The sequence below is a fragment of the Pteropus alecto genome, unplaced genomic scaffold, assembly GCF_000325575.1.
Source record: "Pteropus alecto unplaced genomic scaffold, ASM32557v1 scaffold22, whole genome shotgun sequence".
In the NCBI taxonomy this organism is placed as follows: Eukaryota; Metazoa; Chordata; class Mammalia; order Chiroptera; family Pteropodidae; genus Pteropus; species Pteropus alecto.
Genome location: NW_006434839.1, coordinates 9939161 through 9958717, shown reverse-complemented (window position 1 = coordinate 9958717; position 19557 = coordinate 9939161). Strand labels below are relative to the sequence as shown.

The 19557-nt window shown below is 46.3% G+C and overlaps 1 protein-coding gene and 1 non-coding gene across 7 annotated transcripts; both read left to right on the top strand.

Annotated features, from left to right (window-relative positions):
* The first annotated feature begins 931 nt into the window (after window positions 1-931).
* On the top strand, window positions 932-19079 carry TSPAN33 (tetraspanin 33). 6 transcript variants are annotated; one of them, XM_025045950.1, is made up of 9 exons: window positions 934-1315; window positions 4604-4656; window positions 13319-13376; window positions 14033-14157; window positions 14492-14566; window positions 15604-15699; window positions 17075-17203; window positions 17605-17766; window positions 17977-19079. In XM_025045950.1, the coding sequence occupies exons 3-9, from the start codon at window positions 13328-13330 to the stop codon at window positions 18076-18078; spliced, it is 738 nt and encodes a 245-aa protein (XP_024901718.1). In that variant the 5' UTR covers window positions 934-1315; window positions 4604-4656; window positions 13319-13327; the 3' UTR covers window positions 18079-19079. The 6 variants fall into 6 exon arrangements, with proteins under 6 accessions (XP_015443894.1, XP_015443893.1, XP_024901718.1 ...); XM_025045949.1 differs by having other exon boundaries at window positions 14030-14157; XM_015588407.2 differs by lacking the exon at window positions 4604-4656 and having other exon boundaries at window positions 933-1315.
* Window positions 7848-7966, top strand: LOC112478843. Its single transcript, XR_003045973.1, has one exon. It is a non-coding gene; the product is annotated as a small nucleolar RNA SNORA5 (small nucleolar RNA).
* Window positions 19080-19557: the final 478 nt, after the last annotated feature.

Below are 19557 nucleotides of genomic sequence, written 5' to 3'. Positions count from 1 at the left end.
CCTGGTTCATAGGCAACTATCTTTTTGCTGTGTCCTCACGTGGTGGAAGGGGCTGGGGAGCACGCTAGGGTCTCTTTTATAAGGGCACTAATTCTCTTTATGAAAGTTCCATTCTCAGGACCTAAGTGTCTCCCAAAAGCCCCATCTTCTAATACCATTACCTTGAGAGTTAGGATTTCAACATATGAATTTGGTAGTAGTGGGGATAGGATACAAACATTCGATTTACAGTATTCATGTTTGTATTATTTGTGGTAGTCAGCACATTGCTACCATCTACACTGCCTTCAACCTGTGTGTGTCGGATCAACGTGTTAAAAATGGTGTCTGCGTGTAGACCAAGACTCTAAGGAAACAGGGAATGGGGATTGAAACGCTAATGAATTTAGACGGCAGGATTGTTGGTGATGTTCCCAAATGTTCACTATTGGGTTATAGAGCTTTTGAAATAAGCATTTAAAACATATAGCTACTAAAGAGGATTGCAGCTAATCAAATATTCTCTACTTGTTATGTGTAAGTTAGTTTTGTCTCTCTGATTTTATTGTCACCCCCCTCTGGGATTATCTCTCTATTCTCTTGTATTCCCACGGCGCATTGCTCAACACACGGTGCGGGTACTTGTTGATTTTAACGTATGTGTGTTTGCATATGTGCACAGCAACTGGGTAGACGACGTGGGTGTGTGATGCAGTGTGCATTCCTTCTCATTCTTTTTCCTTTGAGCAGCTGCAGCCTGGATGCTTTCCTTCTCAAGGGAGGAGGCAGAACCTCTGACCCTTTAGCAAGTTGTCCCTCACAGAACAGGTGTCTCCCCCGCCTCTACGAGGAGAGGGATGGCTGGACACTTAGTGACATCAGCGACCGACCAATGAGAAGTCAAGCTTCGGCAGCCACGCCAATAGGCAGCCGGGGGGCGGGAGCGGTTTCCTGGGAGCCGGGCGGGCTGGGCTGGTCCTCCTGCCGCCGCGGAGTCGCCGGCGCTCACGCGGCCCGCAGCGGCTCTAGCGACTCCCGGCGGCTCCGGTGGCGGCGCCGTTCCTTTGCCCGCGCTTCTCCAGTACGCAAGGCTCGGGAACCTCCCGCCGCGGCGCAGCTCCCCGCCGCTCAGGCTTCGGCAGTGGCGCGGCTCATGCCCCTGGGCGCGGAGCGCGCAGGTGGGCCGGCCGCCGCGGGGAAATAGGCCCCCAGGGGCGGCGGCGGCGGCGGGACTATGGCCGGGAGACCCCGGGCGCCGACCGCCTACCAGGAGGAGTTCTCCTTCGTCAGCCCGCTGATAAAATACCTGCTCTTCTTCTTCAACATGCTCTTCTGGGTGAGTCTTGGGGGCACCTGGGCTGCAGGGCACCCCTGGAGAGTGAAGTGGGCTGCCGGCGGCTGAGGAGGGGGCCGGTTCAAGGCGAGCGTGGTGGATGGCAATGCCTAGTTTTCTGGGCTGTTGTCACTTTGGGGTAATTTATCCTGGGGAGGGACACCACAGTGGCGCCGTGTCTAGATGGGGCGTTGGGGTCGGTGGTTGGGGGTGTGTTGGGCTCAAGGGATTCAGTAAAGACTTACGGATATTCTCTGATGAGGGTCTGTGTCAGGCCGAAAAGGTGGGCTTGAACGGGACGAGGGGGCTTTCCTGTTGTCCCAAGGCAGACCCACTGGTACATCTATGACTGGGGGACTTTCAGGCCTGAGGACTAGGAGGCCCTGCTTACAAAGAATAAAGAGGAAGGGGGAAACCCAGACCTTCCCTCCCCCTTTCCTTAGAGAGGATGGGTTAAGGGGCTTTCATCTCTCCCTTTTGCAGGCCTCTGGTGCCTCCTCCCCCCAAAGGCTGAGAAGGGACAGGAATGGCCTCCGGGTGTGGATGTCTGTCCCAGCAGGGTCCCAAAGTGTGCCCCACCTTTCTCAGGACCAGACTTTATTTCCTGGGGTCGGACAGTCTTCAGCTTCTTTAAATAGAACCCTATTTTGGGCTGGAAGGCCAGAGGTCCTTTCAGAATTTTCTGCTTGGGGGCGGAAAAAATATTGGACTTGGGCTACCTGGATTCTCATCCCCACTCTGCCATTAACTGCTGACTTGACTAACCTGGGCAATATATTCTCCCCTGTAGGCTTTAGTCTCCTCCTCCATAAAATCAAACTCAGTCCGATCAAGAAATACTCTGCTGGAACTGAGAATCAAGCTGGACCAGATCATGAAATGCTAACTCAATCCTGTTTCAATCCTGTCTCCTGTCTAGAGAGTCCTGGAGCCCCTTTGGGTTTGAGAATGTAGGAAGGTTCACATTCCTTCCCCCCTCCCCCGCCCGCACCCACCATTCCGCTTTTCTCTTCCAGCTCCAACTACACCAGAGCTTCTGCTCTAAGTGCCCATTATGCTTGCCCAACTCTGCCTGAGACCTAAAGTTCAGTCTTGCAGGAGGGAAGAATTGTGAGTCGAAAGTATGTTTCTGAGGAGAGGGAGCAGACCAGGCATCTAAGCCAGTCTCTGGAAAGGTTTCACAGAGGCCATGGTGTGAAGAACAGACACAGAGTACATAAGTGCTAGCCTGTTGGAACAAATGAGAGCAATCCCGGAGGGTGGTGATGACAGCTCACTCTCAACCATTGTGCTGGGAAAAAATGAAGTTTGAGCTCCTAACAGATTCTCAGATTTAGAACTGGGAAAAAAAATTAGAAGACAGCTTGTCCAGTACCTGCACAGAGATGTTCATTGTTTTATCCAGGGTCCCACAGCTAGTTAGTAGGCTTGCTGGTGGTTTTTTTTTTGAACCACAGTGCCTCTAGGGGAAGTCCTTGGCCCAAATGGCTGCTACTGTAGCTGAGGTATTATTAGTGTTAGTAGTTAACCAGTCAACTCAAGTTCCCGTGGTCTAGGTTCTGCTTTAGCTGGAGGTTAGGGAAGAACAGAAGAAAATCTCACCACTCTGCCAGGGATGGGGGATGTCCTAAGGGGAACTCTCCACCTAAAGGCAAGTCCCGGTGAACCCTCCCACATGCTCACTGAGTGTGCTGGGCTGATGACATGCCATCCTCAGAGCTAGCACTAGCCTCTCAGAAACCTTAGATCCTCAGGCTGACTTCCTCTATCAGCCAGGACTGAATCTCCTTTGCAGCCTTTGGCATGGCACCCTTATCTGCACTCCTTAGTGACAACAGCTGTGCACATCTGTTGCACTTGTATTCATGGTCATTTTCTTGGACTTCCCACTTCACCTCACCTCCCCTTTTACCAGACAAATGACTTTGGGAGTCTGCAGCCAGAGAGAGGATTTGGCTGCATAAATCCATTTACCTTGGTAAAAATGCTACATTCGCGGTCAGAGGACCTGCCCAACCAAGCTGGCACCACCCGAAATTAGAGAAGAGCCCCTTCTTGGCCCTACTTTAGACTCATAAAAAGCCAGAGGCCCTAGAAATAGCACACAGAAGGACAAGAGGCCCAGTTTCTTTCTGGCACCAACTTACTGTGTGACCCAAAGCCAATGTATCTGTCTCTCTGTCCTTAATCTTTCTCCTCTAAAGAACAGTTTTCTGACTCTGTGAACTATTTAAAGATGAATGCATCATTTTAGGGACTATTTTCTTTCTTCAAGACCTGGAGTTGGATCTAAGGATGCATCTCTCTGTGTCCTGGTATCCTAGGACATTGACCTTCCCAGGGGACTTTTCAGGTGTTCCTGAGTATCACTTCTCCCCCAGGCCCAGAGCTGCAGAGTTACAGTCCACACAAGTGCAGCTGGGGATGAAGGGCTGCTTCTCCAAATCAAGGTCATCTTCCTTCCCATCTCCCCTTCAGGGACTGGATGCTGAGTTTTCTTTGTTGCAGGCTTTCTTCATCCTAATCAAATTCTCTTCTTCTGCCCAGGAGGCACCCATGGTCGGGACTGTCGGCTCACTCTTCTTCCAGGCAGCATGCATGTTTTGGCCAGCTGCTGGGAGAGCTGTGTATAGCTGATGTTTTGTCTGTGCCTGGAACACATTGGGAAGGTAGCCAGCATCATCTGGGCTCATAGTCATTGGTGGCGGTGGCTACCTCTCCTGCTGCTCTAGGAGCTCTGACCCTTGGGGCATTTGGAGCCTGACTCAGAAAGCTCCTTTGGGACCATAACCAATTACTCCTCTTTTATGTTTTAAATCTCACTTTCCTTTTTACCTGGGACTTCTGATTTTCTCCCTAGAATCATGCTGCCGAGTTACTGATCCTTAGGATCCCATGGCTTGGAGTAGTTGCCCCAAGATCCCAAAATTTGTATTTCAATCTTTCAGTTAAGGAATTGCTGGCTCTCCTCACCTCTCTGTATTGGACAGCTCTGTTCAGAGGGAAAATACATCCTTTATCAGCCTTGGGCATGTGTTGGCAGGAACATTATCAGTGCTGCTCACAGCAGCCACTTCCTCCCTTGCTGGTCCTTTTCCCACTCAAGGCAGCAGTTAGGGTGACTTTTGAGTCAGGCAGAGCCCAGAAGCTTGGCCCTCCAGCTGTGTCTCAGCCTAGGCTTCCTTGGTGGCAAAGCTTTAGGGATCCCATGGCACCTTGTACATACTTTAATTGTCATAACTCTTACCTGTGCCTCAATTTTGTGTTTATTTATATCTCCCCCCACCCCAGACTTCAGGCTTCTGAGGGTAGAGACTGCCTTATTTTGGATTCTCACTGCCCAGGTATGTTTGGTACTTATTGAATGTTTACTGGATGATGAATGAGAGAGCAGATCCTACAGGGTGGAGTCACAATGTTCTTCCTCCATCCCTCGTGTACACTAGTCCGTCAACATGCAGCAGAACGTTAAGTCCTCGAGCATTCCTGGTGGTGAGTATCCAACTGTGTTCTCCACTACAGTGGGTACTGTGGTCCTCTCAAGCCTAGTCAGAAAAAATGGCAGCCATCCTCTCCAGAATCTCCCTCAGAGCCAAGCATAATTACTATCTACAGCACCCAGATTTTTTCACTTTTACTCCAGCACACGTGGACCCCCATTCAGGTCTTCCCTAGGCTGATTCAGTCCTCTGGTGAGGTATCTTCCTCAAGAAATTTGCTCTCCCATCCAGGGCCAGTGTGTTGGAGTCCCCAGAGCACTCAGAATGCCCCCACGCCACCTGCAGCACCATCTGTTGTAAGCTGGCTTAGAAGCCGTGAGGAAATGAACAGGTATCAAGCCTGGCAAAAACCCCTTCTGAGTGGCAGGGGCCCTTCCCACCATCTAACAACCCCCACCACACACACACACACACACACACACACACACCCCTAAATACACTAGGAGGCAGAACCCATCTCCTTCATTTTCACTCCCTTCCCTGCAGGCTAGGCAGGCTGCAATAAGTGAAATAGTCACATTCATTTAAAAAAAAAAAAAAACCACCAGAAATGAAGACAAGGACCACACCCTTTGCTATTAGGTCACATACATGCCTTCTTAACTCGCCTAATAGCTCTGTTTACCTTGTACCAAGGACACCATCAAAAACTTCAAGCAGCCTTTGAAAAGAATAAAAGAAAGCATGTGGTACTTCTCGGGGTTTTGGTAGCAGGTGATGCATCAAGCTGGTCACTCTAGGACCGTGGGTTTGAGTATTTGGACTACTGTGACCCTTGTGGACTTCCCTTGCTCATTTGTAACCTTGGAAAACCAAAACCAGCCATGGGCTAAGAAAGAAGCTAATGGCCTGGCCCCAGACGCCAGAAAGGAAAGCTTCCTGTGCACTCCTCCACTCCAGCAGGACAATTCCATCCATCCAGTCCAGAGGGAGAAAGCCAAGTGCCAGTTTCACACGGAGAGTTGCCACCTCAGATCAGAAACACAGGAACGACAGTGCCAGGATGACCACAGAAGGACCAGTGTGCAGATCCTGGGTGGGAGAGGAGGCCCAGCTGTATGTCGAGCAGGCTATGATTTCCTTGACTTTATCCAGAAATGAGGACAGATGGCACTGAGAAACCCAAGGTGCAGACTCCTCCCTCTTCATCATCCCTCTGGGTAGGGACAGTGTTTTGATTACCACACAGGGAATCGATCACTCTGATCTCAGCTGTCCTGTACCACCACCTTCAAAAGAAGAGGGAAAGACATTCCAAAGTGGAGGTGGGGACTCTGAGACAGCTCTACCCACTTCGCCCCGATGAGACTTCAGAATGCTGAAGACAGTCAAGGCCAGGGCTCTCTCTCGGGGGCTGGTAAGCCCTGTGTGGTGATGCCCTGTCTTATCCTTTCCGGGCACTGTTCCAGGGACTTCCCTGCTGGCACCATCACCTCTTGGTGCTATCTTACTAACCCCTGCCTGAACCCCACCCAGTTCGGAGATTACCAACTGCTTCCCCCAAAGAACCGTAGACAGTTTCTTCGCAACTCATATGTCCTGAGGTAAATGCACGAGTCTTGGGGTTGCTGTGAGGCAGAGAGAGGAAGGCAGCCATGTGATTGAGGTCGTAGGCTCTGGAGACACATGGGCCTAGTTCCAGTCCCACTTCAGCCACTCACTAACTGAATGAACCAGGGAAAGTTACTTGAATTCTCCCAGCATCAGTTCTGTAAAATGGAGATACTAAAACCCACTTGGAGTTGTGGTCAGAATTCAATGAAATAGTGTATATAAAGTGTTTAGGCTAGCACCTGGCCCTTAGCGCTCAACAAAAGGTAGCTGTTACTATTGTTAGATTCTGGAGAGGATGGCTGCCTCCTAGAGGTCACCTGTTGGGGATAGACTTGGAGAGCTAGGGTGAGTGCTTCTTCTGACAAGTGGCAAGTGGACGGGGATTGAGTTTAGATAAGAGCTAACCTTGAGCCTGACTTTCTTCAGCCTTGAACCCCCTTTGCTCACATTCCTACTGTTAGCCAGAGGGAGATGATAATTGATATCTTTCTGTTTTACAGTTTACAGAGAAGTTTCATATATAGCATAGGATCAGAGACCCCACTGTTATCTCCTAGGGCTTCCCCTAGGTCCACTCCTCAGGGCTTGACACACCACCTTGGTCTTAAGGTACAATCCAGTGGAAATAACTCCAAGAGTTAATCTGCTGTAATTATTGGCATTTGGGCATTAGAGCCAGGAGAAGAACTCTTGTTCAGAGTCTCGACTTGGGGCACTATTACCTTTCCTCTCCTAGCACCGATGGCTCTGAAGTAGTGCCCTGGGAGCTAGAATGAGGTTGGTTCTCACAAACATCAAATCATGGCTGTCTTTTCCCAATTTGCAAGAAAAAGAAAGTCAAGATAATGGAGAAAATTGTCTTCATTTTCATTTTTCTCCCGTGAACATTAGTACCTGTGGCTGCTTATCTGCCAGCAAGTACTAGCTGAAAGCAAAGGGAAGAGGACAAACAGCAACCAAATATTATGGAAAACTAAGGAACTATTTAGAGTAGTGCCTGTATTATTATTTTACGAGATGCAGAGACATGTGTGTAACAGCCATATCACCTGTTCGTAAATTGTTCCTTATTTCTATGATAGTTATTAACATGTTGTGCTTCCTCACATGACACCCTGAGGACGACACAATATCTGTGTAATATTCCTGTCAAAAATGTGTCATATGAATCTGATCGTAAAGAAACAATCAGATAAATCCAAATTGAGGAATATTTTGCAAAACAACTGGCCTAGACTTAGCAAAAATATCAGTGTCAAAAAAAAAAATGTCAGAACAAGTGTTGGCAAGAATGTGGAAAAATTGGAACCCTTATACATTGCTGGTGGGAATGAGAAATGGTACAGCGACTGTGGAAAAACAGTTTGGCAGCTCCTCAAAAAATTAAACATAGAATTACTCAGATGACCTGGCAATTCTACGCCTTGGTGTATACCTAAAATAATTGAAAACAGGTATTTAAACAAAAACTTGTACACGGCCGCAGCCATGTCCAATTCTGTGCCTGCCCACCCACGGCTGGCACTGGCCCAAAAGGCTACCATACAAACACCCTGACTCATGGGCTTGGCCTCAGGAATAAATTTGGTTACAGATACCAAGCTCCTAGACCTGGGGGCAGGGTGGGGTGGTGCGGTGGGCTACCAGGTAAACCCCAGGGAAAAAAAAGAAAAAAATCTCATACAGGGATATCTATGACAACACTATTCACAATAGCCAAAAGGTGGAAATGACCCAAATGTCAATCAGTGGATGAATGGATAAGCAAATTGTGTTATATCCATACAAGGGAATATTATTAGGACATAGAAAGTAGTGGAGTACTGATACATGCTGCAACATGGGTGAATTTTGAAAACATTATGCTAAGTGAAAGAATTCAGACCCAAAGAGCCACATATTGTATGATTCCATTTGTAGGAAATGTGCAGAATAGGCAAAACCATAGAGACAGAAAGCCTATTTGTGGTTGCTAGGGTTAGAAGAGTGGAGGGAATGGGTACAGGGTTTCGATTTGGGATGAAAAATCTTGGAACCTGATAGTGGTGATGGTTGCACAGAAATGTGAATGCACTTAAGGCCACTAAATTGTACAGTTTAAAATGGTTAATTGTGCGGTATATGTATTTTACCACAATTTTGAAAAAATCTGTGTCTTAAAAGACCAAAAAGAAAGAAAATGCAAAACTCTTCCAGGCTAAAGGAGACTTGATCACTAAATGCATAATCCTTGACTGGCTCCTGGACCCAAAAAAAGAAATCAGTTATAAAATACATTATCGGGATAAATGGGAAAAAGCTAAATATGGACTGTAAATTAGATAGCAGTAATAGCGTATTAAAGTTTAAAAAATAATTTAACACTTCACAACTGTATAGGGTATACCAACAGAGCACTGCTGCTTGCCCGTGCTGTCACCCGAACAATATTAAGACCCTCTGCCTTACGCTTTGGTGTAAGGAGATATCACCCTGATTAAAGTTTGTAAAATTGCATGCAAGAGATCCCAATTTAAGGAAATCTGATATAGGATTTAGGGGGAAGTAGATGGGGTAAAGGGGGTCAAATATGTGGTGACAGAAAGAAATCTAACTATGGGAAGTGAACACTGTAAATATCTATATACTTTACTGTTAAAGTGTACAGCTGAAACTTATTGGATTCCATTAACCAATGTCACCATAAAAAAATAAAATTAAAAAAATAAATGAATAAATGAAAGGATTTACTGAACTAACGAGTTGGGGTGGCTGGGTTTTTTTTTGTTTTTTTTTTTTAATAGCTTTCATTTCTTAGAACATTTTTAGTTCAGAAAAATTGAGAAGGTAGTGCAGACAGTTCTCAATATCTCCCATATCCAGTTTCTCTTATTTTTAACATCTCGCATGGGGTATATATTTGCTAAAATTAATGGCATTATCATTATCGTTAAGGTCCATACTTTATTCAGATTTCCTTAGTTTTTACTTAATGCCCTTTTTGTATTCCAGGATCCCATCCAAGTTAGCAATTTCATTTAGTTGTCATGTCTCCTTAGGTTTTTGTTGGCTGTGACAGTTTTTTAGAATTTCCTTGGTTTTGAGGACTTTGACAGTTTTGAGGAGTACTGGTCAGATATTTTGTAGAATGTCCCTCTGCTGGAACTCTCCTGATGTTTTTCCACAGTTGTACTGTGGTTATGGGGTTTGGGGAGAAAGACCACAGAGAGAAAAGTGCCATTTTCATCACATCATATCATATACCAATGGTTTCTTTCTGTTGATAATGACCTTGATTACCTGGCTGAGGTAATATTTGTTAGGTTTCTCCATTGTAAAGCTAGTCCCCCTACCCTTTTCCATACTGTACCCTTTAGAAGGAAGTTACTATGTGCAGCCCACAGTGAGGAGTGGGGAGTTATGCTCCACTTTAAGAGTGCAATATCTACATAAATTATTTGGAATTCTTCTGCATGGGAGATTTGTCTTTTATCCTCCATTTATTTACTTATTAAGTCACTTATATCAGTAGGGACTCATGGATATTTATTTTATTTTGGGGTAATAATTGCATACTTTATGTTGATGTCCTTTTGGCATGCTCACATCAATATGAGGTTTTATTATTTTTGCCTGTTTTTGAGCATTTCCTTACTCTCTGGTACTACCAGATGCTCTAGGCTTATCTTGTATATTTCCTACCCCAGTCTTGGAATCAGCCATTTTTCCATGGAGCCCAGGGGATATAGCTATTTTAATTTTTAGGTGATTATTCACCTTACATATGGATAAAGGCACTGGCATTTACAAATTATTTTATATAATTTGATCAACAGCTCTTCAGAAACATGCCTTTTGCTGGACTCAGCTATTTTAAAAACTGTATCTAGCTTTTAAATGTTTCCAGCAAGACTTCATTCTAGCCAGAATATGAAAAGTCATTCTAAAAAGAAAAATGTCTTTATCTCCATCTTTATCATGAAAGGAGGTCCATTGGTGATATTGTGGGGTATTATAAGGATTTCGTGGCAAAGATTTACATAGTAGACTGAGGTTGGAAATTGGGTTAGTCCAGATGTTACCACTGCACCCATATGCACTTGGTCAAGTTTCTCTTCACTCTTACCACCTCATCTATAGAGAGGAGAGTGGCCAAGCTCATTGCTAAGGTTCTATTCAGCTCTAAAATGCTCTGCTATTAACAGGAGCAGCACTACTTTGGAATTCAGGGTGGGAAATGTAGAAGTGGGAGGGCAACCTGTGACTCCAGGAGAAAGAGGCAGATCAAGGACTGAAATGCAGAATTTCAGAGTTAGTGTGCTCCAGGTAAGTGGTATCATTAATGATTATATCAAATGTTAATGATAATATTAAAGTCTTAATCTTGATTGTGGCGTAGCCTGTACCTGCTGCTCTAGATCCCTGGCTGAGTGTGCTTTAGGCTGCAGTTCTCAAACTTGGCTGCACATTGGAATCACCTGGAACACAATCAGAACTACTGTTGCCTAAGTTCCAATGCCAGAGGTTCGGATATACTTGTTTGAGGTCCAACCTAGACAGCAGGAGTTTTAAGATCTCCTCCTCCTCGCACACCATTCTAATGGCAGCCAAGGCTGAGAAGCACCTTAGTCTATAGATGCCCTTGCCCTTCTCCCACACAATGCATACATCTCCATAAGGGCAGAGACCACAGCTTATTCATCTTTGTGGTCCTTGTACATGTAGCTGATGAATTGGATTTGGATAGTATATTGGTTTCCTATTGCTGCTGTAAAAAATTACCACAAACTTAATGGCTTAATACAACAAATGCATTTTCTTGACAGTTCTGGAGCTCAGAAGTCCAAAAAAGTTCTCAGTGGCCTAAAATCAAGGTGTTGGCTGGGATGCTTCCTTCCAGAGTCTCTAGGGGAGAATCCATTTCCTTGCCTTCTCCAGCTTTTAGAGGCTGCCGGCTTATGGTACCACATCTCCAACTTCTGCTTCCATTGTCATACATATCTCCCCTGACTCTGACCCTCCTGCCTTCCTCTTATAGGGTTTGTTGTGATTATATTGGCCCCATCTGGATAATTTCCCCATCCCCATCCTTCCCCAAGATCCTTAACTGAATCACATTTGCAAAGCCCCTCTAGCCACATAAGGTAAAATTCTCACAGGTTCTGGGAATTAGGACGGGACATCTTTGGGGTGACACTGTTCTATCTACAGCAGAGACAGAGCAACTGCTCTAGTAGCAGGCCCACGTACGAAATTAAGTTACCCTGTGATACACGGCACCTGTTTGCTTTCCCTTTCTTGTTTTAGCCATATTAGGATTTAATCTGAGACCATCTTTGTGGAAAGTTATACACACTAGTGAAAATTTAACATGTGAAAAACCAGTGAGGCTCCTGAACAACACAAAAAGCAGATACGTATTTTTAAACGATTCAGTAAAGTGATATTCAGAACCGTAATTGACTGTGTTGAGTTTTAAAGGGTGGGCAGAGATGCTCACTCTGGCAAAGGGCTGTGTCTCTGGGCCTGGAAGATGACTGGACCTGTGTTGTGTGGTTTCCTTGCCTCCCACCCTCCCCCTTGCTCCCTGAGCCTGGTTGTGCTGTGGGACAAGAAGCCAGTTGGTTGGCACCTCCAGCCCCACCCTCAGCTCTGCAAGCATCTCCTTTTCTCCTGGATAAAGTGTGAGGGCCAGCAGATAACAATTCTGGCCCTGGGTCAGAAACAGTGTCAAATTATTAGGGGACAAGGAGAGAGGGCTGTGTATACAGGCAGAAAGTGTTCTGAAAGACATGGTTTTAGATAAGGATTTCCCATTTACTGCTGAATGCACCAGATGGCAGAGGCCCCGAGGAAAAATGTCTTTCTACAGAGAGACTAGTCTGACCTTATTAGCTGCTATAGAGGCCCAATTCTCTTCTTCCATCAAAGCTCCAAGATGACTCTTTCCAGCTGGTCTCTGTCTTGCCGGATAGTGGAGTCTAGCCAGCCACCTTCTTCCCCACTGAGTTGGTCAAGTCCCTGCTGCTGAGAACTCCCTCCAGCTAGAGCGTGGCCCCAGCTATTGCCATGGTGACAGCCAGCTGCTGCTTAGCACGAGCCTGGGGACTTGGCACAAAGAAAGAAAGGGTGGCCCAAGGATGTGCACAGTGGGCTGCTCTTCACTCCTGGAGGCCTTGAGGGTTGGCAGAAAGGCCCCTGGTGGTCTCGGATGGGTTTGTTTTCTTAGGGTAAAGCTGGAAGATTGAAAGGTCTACACTCTAGTCCTCCACACTGGAATTGGGGTTTATAAAGACAAAAGTTCCTTTGCCAAGGCAATTCTGTTTTACTCACACTCATTCATGCATTCTTTCACTCTGATATGCATTTTCATTCTTGCATTTGGCGCCATACTGATCTTCACCTGGGAGTGTGCCTCTCTCCCAGGCCTGCTTTAGCTTTAAGACCCACCCTTTGATGTAGCTAGTTTAGAATTCAGAACTTCAGAGTTTCTATGTGATCCAGAGCAAGTTAACTATTAGTAATGATAGATAATATTTATTGTCAGACCTTGTGGAGTGCTTTCCATTTTATTTAATTTTCATCTAATTTTGTTAGATGTAGTTGTTTTTAATTCCCATCTTCAGAAACTGAGGCTCAGTGATTTATTCATCTAGCATGGACCCAGGTCTGACTCGCTTCAAAGCCCATGTTCTTAACCACTGTTCTTAACCTCATATTGCCTCAATTTCCTCATCTGTAAAATGGGGATAATAGCTGCCTTACAAGATAACTGTGTTGTGAGGCTCGAATGAGATAATCTCAGTGAATGCTTTTCGTGGAGGTAAAGCACTGATAGACACTATAACAGTATCACTGGGGAGGAGAAAAGTGCTTATCTCTGGGTCCTGGGAAAGTCCACCTGCCCTTCTTTAAGGTTACTCACCGAGATCAGGCCTCTGGTTTTCCAAAATCTGGTTCCCTGTCTTCGCAGGTGATTTCCATGGTGATGGTGTCCATAGGAGTCTATGCTCGGCTGATGAAGCACGCAGGTGAGCTACAGGTCCCCTTCTGTCTCCCCACGACCCTTGCCAGGCCCCTTCCTCCTCTGCTTCCTTCAGCCCTGTAGCATTCTTTCCCACATTGGTCATGGGGGGCGACAGAGGACAACCACTTTCTAGTCAAATCTTGGCAGCTTGTTCCCATGCCAATTCACCTGGATTTTTCTGAGCTCCCACAAATCTTCCAAATATGCCGGCCTTTTAGGCTTAGGAAGTGTCTAGGAAAGACTCTCTGGGAGCAGAGAGTAATCAGAGGCTTCGGCCCCTCCCTCGCTCTGTCCTGGAGTAACTCAACCTTCATTCCTCCTCTACTGCACAAAGTCTCCAGGAAACGGATCAGCAAAGCTGGCGAGCCTAATGCCATTCTAATTCTTTTCTGGAGCGAAAGTGGTCCCTCCTCTCTTAAGCCCGGGAATAAAGGCTCTTACTCTGTTAGTTCCTCAAATTAAACGCCACCAACCCTGCTGGGCCCTTTTTGTTCTCCCCACGGGCTGGCAGTACTGCCTCTCTGTAACCTTCACCCGACCACACTAGAGATCCCCCTATGAGGGGAGAAAACATTTGGGGGGCTTCCTCCTACCCCATCCCTGGGTACCATCCCGAGTTGGCGGCAGGTTCAGACTGAGAGACACCCCTTCCTCCAGAAGCAGCCTTGGCCTGCCTGGCAGTGGACCCGGCCATCCTTCTGATCGTGGTGGGCGTCCTCATGTTTCTGCTCACCTTCTGTGGCTGCATTGGATCCCTCCGTGAGAACATCTGCCTCCTGCAGACAGTGAGTGGTCAGGGGCCCCACCAGGAGACTCTGGCCCCCTCCTCCCTGTGCCTCTCAGTCTCCTGATGCCATTCCTACAATAACCTTTTGGTTTCCTCTGTCCCACCCTACCCCGAAGGCCTGTGCTGTCCACTCCTCACTGTAGAGTTCAGCCCAGGTGACCCAGCCCAGGGTGGCCATCCCCAAGATGGCATCCGAGAGGCAGCAGCCTTTACAGTATGGGGGACATCTGACAGAAGTACCCTGTGGCCCCCTAGTAATTCCCATAGCCCTGGAAGAGTCCACTGCCCAACATGGTAACAGACTGTCTCCTTCTCCTGACTGCTCCCTACAGTTCTCGCTCTGTCTCACCATCGTGTTCCTGCTACAGCTGGCTGCTGGGGTCCTGGGCTTCATCTTCTCAGACAAGGTAGCACTGGGAGCCAAGGGGCCTCCTCAGGTGTGAACCAGAGAGAGGAAGGGAAAGTTCCTGCCTGTGCATAGCCTGATTAATTAAGCACAGCACTCCTTCCCCTGAGATGTGTCAGCCTTTGAAAGGTTCTCCTTAGGGATGAATGAATGGCCTTTAAAGACACCATATTTAAAGAGGATTTCAAGATTGTAAGATGTTTTCCTCTGACAGTCTGAGAGTTCAACAAGAAAGTAAATTCTGTGAACACAAAGTCAAAATAATCTGCAAACTTTAATGGCAAATGATTGGATAAAACTCAGTTGTCAAGTGGACCACAGACAACATGAAGAACCTTTTATTTTTTTGAAAAAACTGTTTATTTGGATAAACAGAAGGAAGGAAGGGGGAAAGTAGACAACATTTTGTATAGTGTTTATCATATCTGGAAGTTGTCTGCCATTTAGTGATAGTCCTTTTAATTAAGGATCAGAATTCCTTTCCCAGAGAGCAAATGATTGCTAGGGCAGAGTAGAGGACTATGGTTAGGAAACTTTGAGAACAGCAGCAGAGCAAGAAGGAAGAGAGCATGATAGAAACTGTGAAATGGAGAGCCACTGTGTTCATGCAGAATATCCTAATTCTGCTGGTTTAGTAAAATCCTAAAATGATGTAAATCTAAGTCTAAAGAGATGCAACTTTCTTATGTCCACTAGGGGTCAGTGCCACAGTTCAGTAAGCCTTTACTAAAGAAAATAGTTTCTCTGCTTTGCATTAATCAGCAAGTATTTTGTGGTAGTAGTATTCAGAATTAGATAAATATTGGATTATCATGAAATGTGGGTCTGAGAAGTAGCAAAAACAAGTCCACTGGTACGTGAGGGCCCAGAAATCAATCGGGCCATCAGAACTGGCCATCTTCCATCACTAGGACTTGGTTCTGATTTCAAGGCCGACTTAAATAAAGAAGGATGACCATGGTTTACTCTTATTTCTGCAGAGAGGAGTAGGTTTGGGGTTAGTCCTATGTTCTGATTCCCTATTCATGTCTCTGGCAGGCACGAGGGAAAGTGAGTGAGTTCATCAATAATGCTATTGTACACTACCGAGATGACTTGGACCTACAGAACCTCATTGATTTTGGTCAGAAGGAGGTATGGACTAAGGGGGCTGGGGCAGTAAGCGAGTGGTCTGGGGACCTATGATCAAAAGTCAGTGTCATCCCAAGAGAGACCTCACCCTCCAGGCCCGTGGGCATTTTTATTACCTGCCAGCGTGATGGATTCTGGAAAGGAGTTTGGCAAAAAAACCATACATGCAGAGTGCTTTAAAAGTACTTTTAAGGGTACAGAACTGTATACATAGTAATCTACCATTTGTGTAAAAAAAAAAAAAAGGAGGAAGAAAGAACATGTACTCGTTATTTGCAAAAGGAATCTGAAAAGATATGTGAGAAACCATTACAAGTGGTTGGTAATCGGGGGATGAGGAACTGGGAAGATTTTTTAATATTAACTTCTATTCAGAAGTAAAAATTTTTAAATTATGGTAAAATATACATAAGATTTACCATTTTAACCATTTTTAAGTGTTCAGATCTGTGGCACTAAGTACATTCACATTATTGTATAACCATCACCACCATCCATCTCAGAACTTTTTCATCTTCCCCAAGTGAAACTCTGTACCCATTAAGTACTAATTTCCCATTTCCCTCTTCCCCAGCTCCTGGCAATCGCTATTCTACTTTCTGTCTCTATGAATTGGACTACACTAGGACCTCTTATAAGTGGAATCATACAGTATTTGTTCTTTTGTGACTGGCTTATTTCACTTAGCATGTCTTCAAGGTTCATCCATATTGTAGGATGTGTCAAAATTTCCTTCCTTTTTAAGGCTGAATAATATTCCATTGTATGTATATACCACACTTTAACTCATTCATCTTTTAATGCACACTTGGATCACTTTCAACTTTTGGCTATTGCGAATAATGCTGCTATAAATCAAAAGGTAAATTTTAAGTGAAAGTATTTTTGTAACTAGTGCTGAGCTGCCCTTTCCTTGGTGCAACAGACACTTGACTTGGATCCTACTTGTTTTCATGCAGTAATTATGGCCCCACAATATCGAAGATTCTTCTCCTGTGTTTTCTCTACATTAACATAAATGTTTGCAACACTGAGCCTTTAATTATTTCCACCAGTATTTTTGAACAGCTCCTTTTGCCATGCTCTATGCTGCGTAGGCCTGCCAAACCAGAAACTGCCCTCGAGGAGCTCATAGTTTAATGTGTAAAACAAAATATATATACAGCTATGGTAAGTCATAACAAGATGTGTAAAGTAATAGAAATTAAGAAAACTACTTCACATGAAGGCCACTGAGAAACATGAGCTCAAGTTTCAAGGTTGTGTTTAAACACAACCTAAGCTTACAAGTGGAAGCTTGCCATAGACTTTTGTCTGCTCTGAGAATTCTCCCTGAGGGGTGGGTGATTCTTAACCTTAGTGGTGGGCTTTGTTGCAGTTCAGCTGCTGTGGAGGGATTTCCTACAAGGACTGGTCTCTGAACATGTACTTCAACTGTTCAGACGACAACCCCAGCCGTGAGCGCTGCTCTGTGCCTTATTCCTGTTGTTTGCCTACCCCCAGCCAGGTGAGTACCTGTTCCACCTCATTTCCTCCTGGGCAGTGATCTGAGTTAGTTTCTGATTAGGGCAGCTGCTATTGGGAATCCCCATTCCCTACCTTAACCAATCAATTTTGTTGGACAGCTGTCAGATGTTTTTCTTCACCCTAATCTGATGGCTCTGTTAACCTTTCACTCCTGTAGCCCACATGGGGGTTCAGAAGGGGCAGGTTTCTAAAGAAAGGAGAACTGGACTCAGATCTCTCAGAGGAGAGAAGGCGGTATTTAGCAACTTCCAACCTAGCAGCTTCCACATATATTCTCTGACAATCTAGAAGTTTGGGAAGGGTGGGAAGCCCATCAGCTAGGGCCTGAAAGAAAAGGTTATTGGAACGGAGTACCATTTAGCTTTTCAACTCTCTCCTTAGGCAGTGATCAACACCATGTGTGGCCAAGGTATGCAGGCCGTCGACTACTTGGAAGCTAGTAAAGTCATCTACACCAATGGTTGTATTGACAAATTGGTCAACTGGATACACAGCAACCTCTTCTTACTCGGTGGTGTGGCACTGGGCCTGGCCATGCCCCAGGTAACTTACTCTATAAGATTTGTGGGTCCCACAATTCTTCAAAGACTCCTTTGTTTTGGGGAGGGCACCTGGGGATCAGCAAAGGTGTCAGGCGCTGACATTGTCGAGGAGCAAGGCATAAGATGGTGCTGACCGCACTGGGAAGACTGAGTCAGGGAAAACAAGAGCATTGCTCATTGCTGAGGGCCCAATCCTTCTCACTCCTCCCAGCTGGCGGGAATCCTGCTGTCCCAGATCCTCGTGAATCGGATCAAAGATCAGATCAAGCTACAGCTCTACAACCAGCAGCATCGGGCTGACCCATGGTACTGAGAATCCATCTTGCACCTCCACACCGTGGCGACAGGCGAGCCTCATTGACCAACAGCAGTGGGAACAGCTCTCAGTGCCAAATGGAGGTTTGGATTCCAGCCCCCCAGTGGCATCCCAGTGGGAAGAAGCAAACTCCAGACAGGCAGAAGGCAGGTGCACAGGTGCCTCAAGTCTCGGGAGAATGTACCTCCTCTCCCCTTCCTAGCCCTCGGCATTGTTAGAGAGTTATTTTGTATTGTTTCTAACCTTATCCATTTGGATTTATGTTTTTTTAAGTTTTGTCTGGGCAGAGATGTTCGGGAACAGCAGTTGCACAGAGTTGTGGGGGTACAGCCGCTGCTTTTCACTGAGGCACTACAACCAGCTGCTATACTAGGGCTGCTACTGGGCTTGACCGATACACTCAGATTCTGGCTGTTGCCAGCGAGACTTAGCTGGAGAGTGGACACCAGCAGCCCTGCTTCGAGTCCAGATGGCATGATACCAGCTCCAGAAGGGAAGGGAGTGGAGCAGGCAGTGAGCTGGGGGGTCGGCTGGGGACAGTTGTATGTGCTGGGTAGGAATGGAAGGCGATATGTTTACTAATGCCTGCCCTGCCATCCTCCCAGGTAGTCAGAGTGAGCTACATCCTGCCCCTCCCTCATTTCCATGGAAACATGGCAGCAAGGGCAAGGGGTACAACAGCAGCCAAATTCATCCCTCTCTCCCCCCAACCCCCTTTGAAAAATGTTTGGGACCATGGTCTCTATATTCTGCAGCCAGCAGAGATGGAACTGAGCCATACCTGCGCTTGCATTCCTCTTGTCTGGCCCTCCCTCTCCAGCAAGTGGGGTTTCTTTACCCTTGGCAATGTGCAGAGGAGGCGAGGTAACACCCCCACCCCCCACCCCCGCCCCATTCTCCTGCACCAGAACTCATTATTTCTACAGTGTAAGAAGCAGGGATCTTGCTAGGGCAGGGGGAGCCAGAAATGGCAATAAAAGTTTGTTGACCTGGACTAAGCTAGTCTCCATGAATTTTCCATTCTGGCAACTAGAAACGGAGGGTTAGAGAGCCCAGCCGGTGGGCCGTCCCTTCAGAAGGGGACTGGAGACTCCCCTAAATGCCACAATACCTCCCTGGCCCCGTCTCCCTCAACCAGATGCCCTACCCTCCTCCCACAAGCCACCCTCTCCGTTTAAATTAGGTCGAAAGATCCCAATTCTGATGGAAAAGGCGTAAGTTATCCCAAAACCTGATGTTATTTCCAAACTAAAGCGAAGTAAAATTAATTTGCCACCCAAAACTTTTAAGACGGGGGTAAGCAAGGATACGTCTGGAAATCAGTGTCTAGCACTCTGCTAGGGGGAGACGGGAACGGGGAGGGAAAAGGGCCATCTCTTCAACCCAGTCTGGGCCCTTTAGCCGTCCCGCTTCCGTCTTTATCTGAGGAGCTAGGTACCACGGCCTATCCTGCTTTACGCAGGACTTACAAACACT